Genomic DNA, 10,360 nt, shown 5'->3' with positions numbered 1-10,360 from the left:
TGGTGTTCACTGTCACCATCGCCGGCATCGTCGTTGTCCTATGATCAAACCTTGACCGTCGATTACCTCTGTTTGTTCACTGTTTTGTAGAAATCTATGAGAGACCGCTATCATCATCGAGAGCGCCTTGCCATTGTGACCAAAACCTCGACGATCGTTTGTTGTGAACCGTTGCCGATCTCCGTGGAAGATGATTCGAAGGTTTGCCGGAAATAAGTTCTTCGCCGCTGTTTTTTCGCCATTCCGATCGACCTCGACGTCTGTGAGCCTCACAACCACCACCACTAGAATCCCCAAGTTGCTCCAATCAAAACCCAGTTCGCCCGCTCGTCGTTTCTGTCCTCTCCGATCGTTGTCATTAGCCTCATTGAGATCTTGCTCAAGTTAAGGGGAAAACTGAAAAATAGGGGAAAGCTTTATTTTTTAATAAAAAAATATTTTTTAAAGTACCATGGCACATTATGTGAAGAAAATAGGTGAACCCGTTAACGGTAGAAAACACCTTGTATGAAATCAAGAATTTTTAAGCATTATGTATGAAACTGAGAATTTGGTATACTTTATATATAAATGGGGTAATTAACCCTTTAAATTATTATTGAAGTTATATTTTAGTTATATAATTCTAAATGAAAATAAAATAATTAAATTTAATAATATATAATAAAATTATTATATTATATTTAATATTAACAAAAAATTAATTTAATTAAATAAAAGTAAAATAATTATATTTAATTAAAATAAAAATAATTCTTATCTATGAACATGATTGGTTTAAATGGTAAACAGCTTAATATCACTAAAATATGTCTTGAGTTAAAAGCCTTATGTATTCATAAAATTTTCGTTGAGAGACTCATTCATAAAAATAAATGTATGACACGAGTCTGTCTAGATTAATAAAATAAAACTCTAAGAAACCAAAAAAAAATTCTTACCCATTACCTGAATCTACTTTACTTTTTTATATAATGAATTCAAATTTAGAAAATAAATATTCAAATGTTTTTTATTGGGGATAACAAGTTTAAAACCGAATATTTTAACCTATCATCTGTCTTTCTCTTTAAAATTTTCATTTATTTTTTTATACTTTGAATTTGAATTTTAATATCCGATAAATAAATTATCAATTTTTTATATGATAAACTATATGATAAGTACCCCAACTATCATTTTTATTTCGTTTGTCATTTAGTTATTATTTTTTTCAAAAGCACACCTAATGTTACATTTTAACTTCATTATGATCTCATACCATTAAAAAATTAACATAACCACTAATATGACATTTAAAAAAGTCAATAATGACATGACATTACCTTATGGCGACACGTCATCATAACCATTATTTTTTTTAATAGCGAGTGACTAAAATAAAACCAAAACGTTATGTTAGGTATGATTTCGAAACAAAAAATAATTTGGTGACCAAAATAGAACAAAAGTAATAGTTTAAATACAAAACATGTAATTTACCCTATAAAATATCAGTGCGCAATGCAGCTTTTCCATGAATCAGGCCAAACAAAAATCCAAGCCGAAATGTTTGAACTTTGCTTTTTCCTAGCTACCTAAAAGTTAAAATCGGAGTATTTACAATTCTTAAGCAGCAGAGGTGATGGATGATGTAGAGCATTGAGTCGAAAGCAAGATGGACCAAAACTATATGTTAAAACTGAGTTTCAGATTTGCATTAGTGGTTTCTATAACAAACGACTTCACAAGAATATTTCTGAAGAACGAAAAATATTGTGAGAGCAGGTCGAGCTGCCACTTGAGATATGAACTACTACTGTATTCATCAATATCTGCAAGATAAACGAAGAAACATATAAAAGGATCAGAATTTCTGAGAATGTCGAATAGAGAGAACTAGCACTCGTTGTCAGGCCATGGGCACAATACCAGATGAATACCATACTTTCTTCATATGCAAATTGGAATAACAAATCCTACCTTATGCAAAATAGCAAAAGAGAGTATACAACAGGCCAATAAATTACATATGCAGCCACAAAATGGATAAGCATGTCTGATATCTCTTTATATTATTATTAAGAATTAATTGCATGACACGTCCTTCAATTATGACTCTCATTCTAATTGGTCCCTAAACTTTTAAACTTTCCAATTTCATCCCTAAACTATGACTATTGTTCTAGATTAGTCCTCAAACTTTTAAACATTTCAATTTCATCCCCAAGCTGTGATCTTCATTCTAAATTAGTCCCCAAACATTTTGAACATTTCAGTTTCATCCTAAATTATATGCATATAATAATCACATCCCTAGTTAATAAAATTGTTAGGCCAAGTTATATTATTATATGTTTGAAAAAAAAAATAGGTTAAACTATAGTTGAAACTAATTACATATTTAGATGAATTTGCAGATGAAATTGGAAGATTCAAAAGTTTGAGGACCAATTTAGAATGAGAGTCATAGTTTGGGGACAAAATTAGAATGTTTAAAAGTTTAAGGGCTGTTTTAGAATGAGGGTCATAGTTTGGGATGAAATTAAAATGTTTAAAAGTTTAAGGATCAATTTGAGATGAAGGTCATAATTTAGGGACATGATGCAATTAACTCTATTATTAATCTACATATCTATGTTACTTGGACTCTAGAATGAGTCCATACCAATATCCAAATATATTTCAAAATGAGTGCACAACAAATAAACTGGAAAGAAAATTTACATATGCAACTTTGTGGTGCTTATTCAACTATTTTTAACCAAGAAAGGAATAATCTCCATAAGCATTACTAAATCAATCACATCATTAAAGTGAACAGCAATGCACAAATCCAGGTTTAAACCAGCTTAATCAAATGATAGGCAAACTACTCAATAATTATTAATCATGCAAACTAACCTTCTGCACAAGCACTCATTTTGGTATAGATGATGAACGGTGTTCTATGAACTTCCAAGAAGACTTTGAAGTATCTGGTAATGGCGTTCCGAAATCTAAGATGCGTTGAAGCCATTTAACCCGACATATAAGTTCCTCCAAATCCAAAACTGCAGCCTCTATTGTATCAGAGTATGTGGAATTCAAACAAAGACTTCCATCAATTTTCTTCTTCTTTAATCCATTGTCATCAAATTTGTCCGTCATTCCCAACATCTGTTTTGAGGTATCTTGAATATGTAAACTTGAAACTCCATCCGAGTATTTTCTCTTTTCAGGGACATGATCCACTATATTGACGCCTACTATTGTTTCTGAGGTGTTTGTCTGTTTTTCATTCAAAGATTTCTTTCTCAATTGTTGTTTATACGGAAAATATAAAAGACTAATTGAAATACGAGAAGATAAAGAAACCTCATGCTTGATTGATACATCTGTTGTTGAATGAACATCTTTTTTCTCTCATTAACAATGCTATCTATCACGTTTGAGGAACCGCCTGCAGTCACCATTCCCCATGCAAGTTCACACGCTAATTGTCATGGAAATGTGCACCAACAAATATAGATAAAAAATCCATTTTTGTCCTTTCATATATGTTCACATCATGCTTGGAAGAAATCAAAAAATAGAAAAATTGGTTAAATACAGCCACGAAAGAGACTAGAAAACAATAACATGTGTGATAAATATTGTATTGTGTCAAACAGAAAGTTTCTAAACATTGAATATAGATATTTTAAAAATAAATAAAATCTAATACATTTAAATAACTATAACTATATAGTCGATTACTCTTTTCCAAGATATATATTATATTGAAGTTTCTATATGATTTTCATGCATAGATATAAATTATTATATTAAGTCAAAGTAAAAGTACTGAGCAGCCAAAAGAGTGTTACAAGCATTAAAGTTGCCAATGATTAACAAAGGTAAACCAGAAGGAAAACAAATCATTTTCTCCATGCATACACATTATCAAAAGTAAAAATACTGAGAAGCCAAAAGAGTGTTAGAAGCATTATTACCTTGATTAAGAGGCTTGACTATTCGAGCACAAAAATGACCATATTTATCCCCCTTATAACAAGCAGATTAGAACAAACTGATAAGCATCTAAAGATACAATAACCACAACCCTTGTTAACGTGTATTGTTTAAGACATGATAGGATAAAGTAGGTCCATAGATGGCGAGACATATCTTGCACCAATGAACTGCTTTCTTAGTTCCAGATACAGAGAATAACCATTGTCAATGTTGAGGAAACGTCATAACAAGAATACTGAAGGCCATGGGTCAAATTACCATAAATTGAAAATTTATACAAATATATACATACTAAGTTATCTCTGCTTTCATGATTTATCACGTCATCATTGTTTTCACATTGTTCCTATATAAAGTTGTTATATAAATTAAAGAGAATGTTGATGGCACTATGGATAAGTGGTGGTCGAAGGGTGGCATTGGTGGGTTGATTAGAGATGAGAAAGGAGTGATGATGGGTTCGTTCTCTTAAGGTATTGGATCCGGACCTCCTATTATGGCAGAGTTGATGGAAGTAAAAAGAGGCTTGAATTTGTTTATGGATTTGGGGATGTCGGAAAACGGAAGACTTATTTTGGAATGCGATAGTGTTGTGGCAATCGATTGGATAAAAAATCCATTAAGTTTCACCCTGATGTTCCTATCCTTAGTCAAAGATATTGCATAGATTGTGGTAGATAAATGTGTCATTGTTCGTCATGCGGTGAGAGCAGTTAATTGGGAATCGGATAAATTCACTAAACTAGGGATTGGTTAAGTGGAGGGGATTTATTTTTGTTGCTGTCCTGTTTCTAGGGAATTTTTGACAGCTTTAGTTTATGTTTAAGTTTGTTCCTGGCTGAGTCTTATTAGGAGATTGTTTTCTGTAGGATAATTCTTATGCTTAATTGTGGTGCATCTTAGGGCAGTGTTGCACCCGACCAAGGATTTTGGCGGTATTGTAATCTTATTGTACTTGGTTCTTATACAATAAAATTTTTGAGACACTCTTTTTCTCATTTTAATGTTCGTTAAGTCCTTGTTGCTTGACGGATATGAAGGAGTTTTTAATGAGGACTTCCTTATTATCAAAAAATAAATAAAGTTGTTATACTTTCTTGCCCCAAAGGATATTGGGTACTAAGCCAAGATAAAAGATAAAATCAAATCAGACAAATATGCAAGGGAAGAAAAAGAGTGTGAGACAACCTTGGGCAACTTCCAACCCTCATCTACAGACCATTCCAATGATGGACGCAAGTCTTTGCAAGAAGCGTCATATAAAGACCCTTCACCCCTGGGAGGAGGTAGCAATTCAACCTATACAAACAGATAAAACCAAGAGCATTTGAAGAAAAACAACCATCAGAAGCCATTCTCATTGAGGAAGTGTTAAAATGAAAAGTTGGGTCACTAAATAAACTATTTATAGGGATGGGCACTTATGGATACATACTATAGCCAGACGGGAATGACATACAAACACATTATTTCTCAAAAGCATACAAACTAACACAAAAGAAAATGGTAGCCTATATGAGATTAATATTGAATTGAGATTTGAACCATCTGTCGAATTTTCGGTCTTAAAGATGAGGGAGCAGCTAGAATTATCAAATGAATTCCCGTGTGGGGTGAACGCTTTCCCTTTCCCTTTACGCCAGAGGCTCTTAAACGGATCTGGTTTTTCAAAGCGTCAAAGCCAGGCGAAAGCAATTGTTCCAGGCTCCGTATGAGCTGGTTTTTCAAAGCCAGGTCACGAAGGAGTGTTTTAAGAAGCAAATATAGTTTCCTGTTTCGCAGATATAATTAGCTATATCTTGTTTCCTATTTTGTAGATATTTTGTTTTAAATTTATTTTTATGTAGGAAGTAGTCTCTTTATCTAGGTGCGCAAAAATGTGTACATATCTCCTATAATTATTTTGATTGAATATGTGATGACACGAAATTTCGATTCAACGTTAAGCATTGACTTGATTGTTATTCGAATAAATTAATAACAGTAAGAAGGCTCAATGGGCCAAGTTTGAGTTCAATTAGATAAGAAAGTGGTCTAATTGGAGATAAAAATGAGATTTTTAAGCTTAAGATGAAATCATGGTGATTTGGGAAGAATTTGTAGCTGAATTTAGAGTGGGTTTTAGGATTTCATTCAGAAAACATTTTCTCTTCTCTTCCCAAGGCCTCAACTTTGTACCTTCTCTTTCTACTCAAGTCAAAACTAGAACAAAAGTCTTTTTCTTTCCTCTCCCTTTGCATCCATCCGAAGATATCAAGACAAGATTCATGATCTAGGGATCATGAGTTTCAAGATGAGCTCACCTTCCTTTTCAATAATGACCATGAGCTCATTTTGGGGTTTTTGGAAGATTTAAGCTCCACGAGCTTCCTCCGATGTTTCCATCCGGATTTCTTATAGCCAAATTGTTATTTAGCAAGTTTAATCATCATATTAATGATAAAATCATTTTTTAATCATCATATTAATGTTTTCATGGTGTCTGAGATTGATGAGAATTTTCTTCTCTATTCCACCCCTGTCGAGATTTAGAAGACAGTTAAAAAAACTTATTTAAGTGCTAATAACACTGCTGAGTTGTTTGCTATTGAGAGTAAAATGCATGCTCTCCGACAAGAGGAGCTGACTGTCACAATATATTATTATACATTGTTGAAGTACTGGCAGCAGATAGATCTATTTGAGGAAAATGATTGGCAATGTGGTTGATGTTGTTCTTCACAAAAGAAACACACAACAGAGAAGGGTGTTTCAGTTCTTATTTGGACTCAATTGAGACCTTGATGAGGTTAGAGGTAGGGTTCTTAGCATTAAGCCTCTTCCGACCCTCTAGGAAGTGTTTGCTCTTGTCAGAAGAGAAGAAAGTCGCATATTTGTGATATTGCCTGCTCCTATTGTCACTGAAAGTTCTACCCTAACGACTCATACTTCCTGGGAAGCAAAGAAAAGGAGAGGCAATCCCGGTGTGATTATTGCAAAAAGGTGGGTCACATTAGGGACCAATGTTGGAAACTTCATAGAAAGCCAGTCGATTGGAAGCCTCCTCAATTCAAAGGTCAGAGGGACTCACAATCCCACCTGGTAACTACTGCAGGGTTAAATAGTTTCACCAAACAACAGATGAAAGATCTTCGCAGGATATTTGAACACATGAAAGCCACCAATGTCTCCAATGACTCCAGCCAACTTATGAAGGTAGTTTTCCCTTTGTGGGTATGGTTGTATGGATAATTGATTATGGGGTTTTAGATCACATAACTGGATACAAAAGTCTATTTTAAAATTTCATCCTACTTCTCAGAATTCTATAAGAATGGCAGATGACTCACTTTTCTCAATTGAAGGCAGTGGTTCAATTCAAATTAATGAGGATATTGACTTAGATTTTGTTCTTTATGTTCCTAATCTAGCATGCAATCTTTTTTCTGTTAGCAAATTATTTCAAGACCTTAAATTTGTCACTAAGTTTGGTCTAAATCTTGTGACTTGCAGTGTATGGTAGGCTCTATGTGCTTCATGGTCAACAAAATAATCCCAGCAGGTCCTCAATATTGGTTCCAGTTTTTATCTCCAATATATCAAGTGATGTTATGCTTTGGCAACTTCGATTAGGCCATCCTAGTTTCTATTACCTTGAAAAATTATTTCCTAGTTTATTTATTAATAAAAAAACCAAAACAGTTTCATTGTGAAAGTTATCAACTTGCCAAACATACAAAGAGTTTCTATTTACATGCTTCTTACAAACCTTCACAACCTTCTAGAGTGAAGAACATTAATGGCAGCCGGTGGTTAATATCCTTCATCAATGACCACACTTGAATCATATGGACCTATTTGATTAAAAATAAGTCTGACACTGTACAAATATTTAGGAGGTTTCACAATATGATAGAAGCTCAATTCAATAGCAAAATTCATATTCTAGAATTTGATAATGAGGAAGAGTATTTTACTAAAAACTTGGGACCTGTCTTTAGAGAAAAAAAGAATATTTACGTTACTTTTTGTGTTGACACCCCATAACAAAACATGGTAGGAAAATCAGACATTTATTAGAGGTTACTAGATCCTCATTATTCTATCATAATGTTCTTAATTATTTTTTGGGTGAGGCTCCTTTAATAGCTTCCTACCTAATCGACAGGATGCCTAGCAAATTATTAGCCTTCCAAACACCTCGGTTAGTGTTTCTTGAGTTATCCTCCTTTCAAACCAATGTCCTCAATTCTTCTTGAAAATATTTGGTTGTACTGTCTTTATTCATAACAATAGTCCTTCACGGTCCAAATTAGATTCTATCCTAGGCTATTCTTTGCTAAAGAAGGGTTACAAGTGTTTCTCTCCAACCACTAAAAGAACATACATTTACATGGACATTACCTTTCTTGAGCAGGTACATTTTTCCCCAAACTAGAATTCAAGGAGAGACATTAGTAGAATTCCAGCAGTTTCTATCCGAACTGCAGTAGACGCCATTACAGCCCTTACCAGAACTACATCAAACTCCATTATAGCCCTTAACTGAGGTGCAACAAACTCCCTAATCTAAAAACATAGTACGTCAAAATCCCTTACCAACACCTAAAACAATAACCTCCAAAACCATCCCAGGAAAAACTACTACACCAACACCTAAAACTCCTCATATTGAAGGGAAAAAGTTGTGTTTACAAGAGAAGGCAGAAAATTGTTCCAGAGGCCACTATACAGTCTATTCCTTGCCAAAAACTATCACCAAGTCCAAATGCCTCTACAAATGAAGAAGGTATTGGAGGTAATTTTCCCATTTTAGATATTGACGATTTGCCTATTGCAAAGAGAAAGACAATGCACAAACCATCAAATACAAAGCTTTGTAACATATGGACTCGTTTATAGCTTTTACAGCTAACATTGATGGAGTAAAAGTTCCAACAAATCCAATGGTGAATGAAGCAATTAGTTCTATCTCTAAAACATCTTTACCTTCCAATACAAATCCAATCCAACCCAATTCTGGAAATTTTGAAACTTCAAAAAATTAGTCCCTCTCATCACAAGACATAAAGAAATATCTTCAATGGTCTCAATCTGTCCAGATGTTCATATTACCTGATCGGAAAAGTTTCAATTCTTGAAAAATGATTTAAGCTACAAGAATTGGAAGGTTGGAAACCATCAACCCATGTCATGGCTCATAAACACCATCAATCCTATATGAAACGACACAGGAAATACGGGAGGCATTAGGGAAAACTTAATCAAGTTCTGAAATTACTTCGGAACTCTTCACGATGGAGAAAGCTTTTCAGGATCTTCATCAAGGAGAATTAACGGTAAGTTTTTTAATGTTTTAATTCATCATTGGTAGCAATTAGATATGTTTGAGTTTTATGAGTAGAAATGTCCAGGGTACTGGCATATTATAATTAAAGAAGATGAGAAGGAAGGAATCTTTAGTAAGAGAGAGAATGAGTGCGATAGTTAGAGAGAGCGAGAGTAAATTCGAAAAAGTACAATGTTTTTTATGAGGAATGGACAGTGTTCATTGATAATCTTAGTAAGAGTGTTTCAAGAGGGGTGTTAAGGAATTATTTCAGTCCTTATGGTCAGATTCTAAGGATTTTCATCCCCCGTTTTTAGAAAAACCAAATTATAAGTCTTATACTTTTGCATTTGTCCAATTTGCTGGTGAGGAAAGTAGAAATAAGGCAATCCAGTTCGGGAATGGGAAGTGGATTGATGGGAGAAGAGTCTTAGTAGGGATTGCTAAGTATCAAAAGGTTAAGAGGAGGGAAGCTGCGGAGGGTAAGAGGATGTTGGAGATCAAGTCAGGGGAAAGAGATACTTCAAAAACTGGGAGGAAAGTTGAGTCGTTGAGAAGCATGAGAGAGGGCAGATCGTATAAGGATGTGGTGAATTCTGAGTATAATCTGAGAAGAGAACCAGTGTATTGAAAATATTTTGATATTTCGATATAACAAATTATGATAAATGAATTTTAAGATTTTCCAAAAAGATTTTCTAAGTATATTCGATATAATTATTCGAATATCAAAATATTACTCCAAATCTTTCAAAAGTCATTTTTAATCCTTACTCAAGTGTAAAATTAAGTTTTAATCTTAAAATAATTTCAAAACGATTTTACAAAATATTTCGAACCATTTCAAAGCCAAAAATTCCAGATTGCTCAGAGGGAACCGATTCCCCCCCCCAAGGGGGTACCGATTCCCCCTGAATGGTTTGGCTCCGAGAATTCCATTATGCTCGGAGGGAACCGATTCCCCCCAGGGGTACCGATTCCCCCCACTGTTCAACGGTTGAAATATTTGAATTTTACACTTAGGGAACCGATTCCCCATGAGGGGTACCGATTCCCCCTACGCTCCAAGCAGAAATA

At 34.1% G+C, this 10,360-nt stretch overlaps 1 protein-coding gene across 1 annotated transcript in view; it reads right to left on the bottom strand.

The window, feature by feature from the left end:
• Positions 1 to 2,767: 2,767 nt before the first annotated feature.
• The window catches only part of LOC120199986, a 33,160-nt gene continuing 25,567 nt past the window's right edge, over positions 2,768 to 10,360 (bottom strand). The window contains exons 5-7 of the mRNA XM_039200942.1: positions 5,164 to 5,274; positions 3,954 to 4,005; positions 2,768 to 3,173 (exon numbers count right to left, since the gene is read on the bottom strand). Coding sequence (XP_039056873.1) covers positions 2,899 to 3,173; positions 3,954 to 4,005; positions 5,164 to 5,274 — 438 coding nt within the window. The 3' untranslated portion in view covers positions 2,768 to 2,898. The remainder of the gene's footprint in view (positions 3,174 to 3,953; positions 4,006 to 5,163; positions 5,275 to 10,360) is intronic.

This window comes from Hibiscus syriacus, unplaced genomic scaffold (assembly GCF_006381635.1).
Source record: "Hibiscus syriacus cultivar Baekdansim isolate YM2019G1 unplaced genomic scaffold, ASM638163v2 tig00000340_pilon, whole genome shotgun sequence".
NCBI lineage: Eukaryota > Viridiplantae > Streptophyta > Magnoliopsida > Malvales > Malvaceae > Hibiscus > Hibiscus syriacus.
This window is presented reverse-complemented; position numbering and strand designations above follow the sequence as displayed.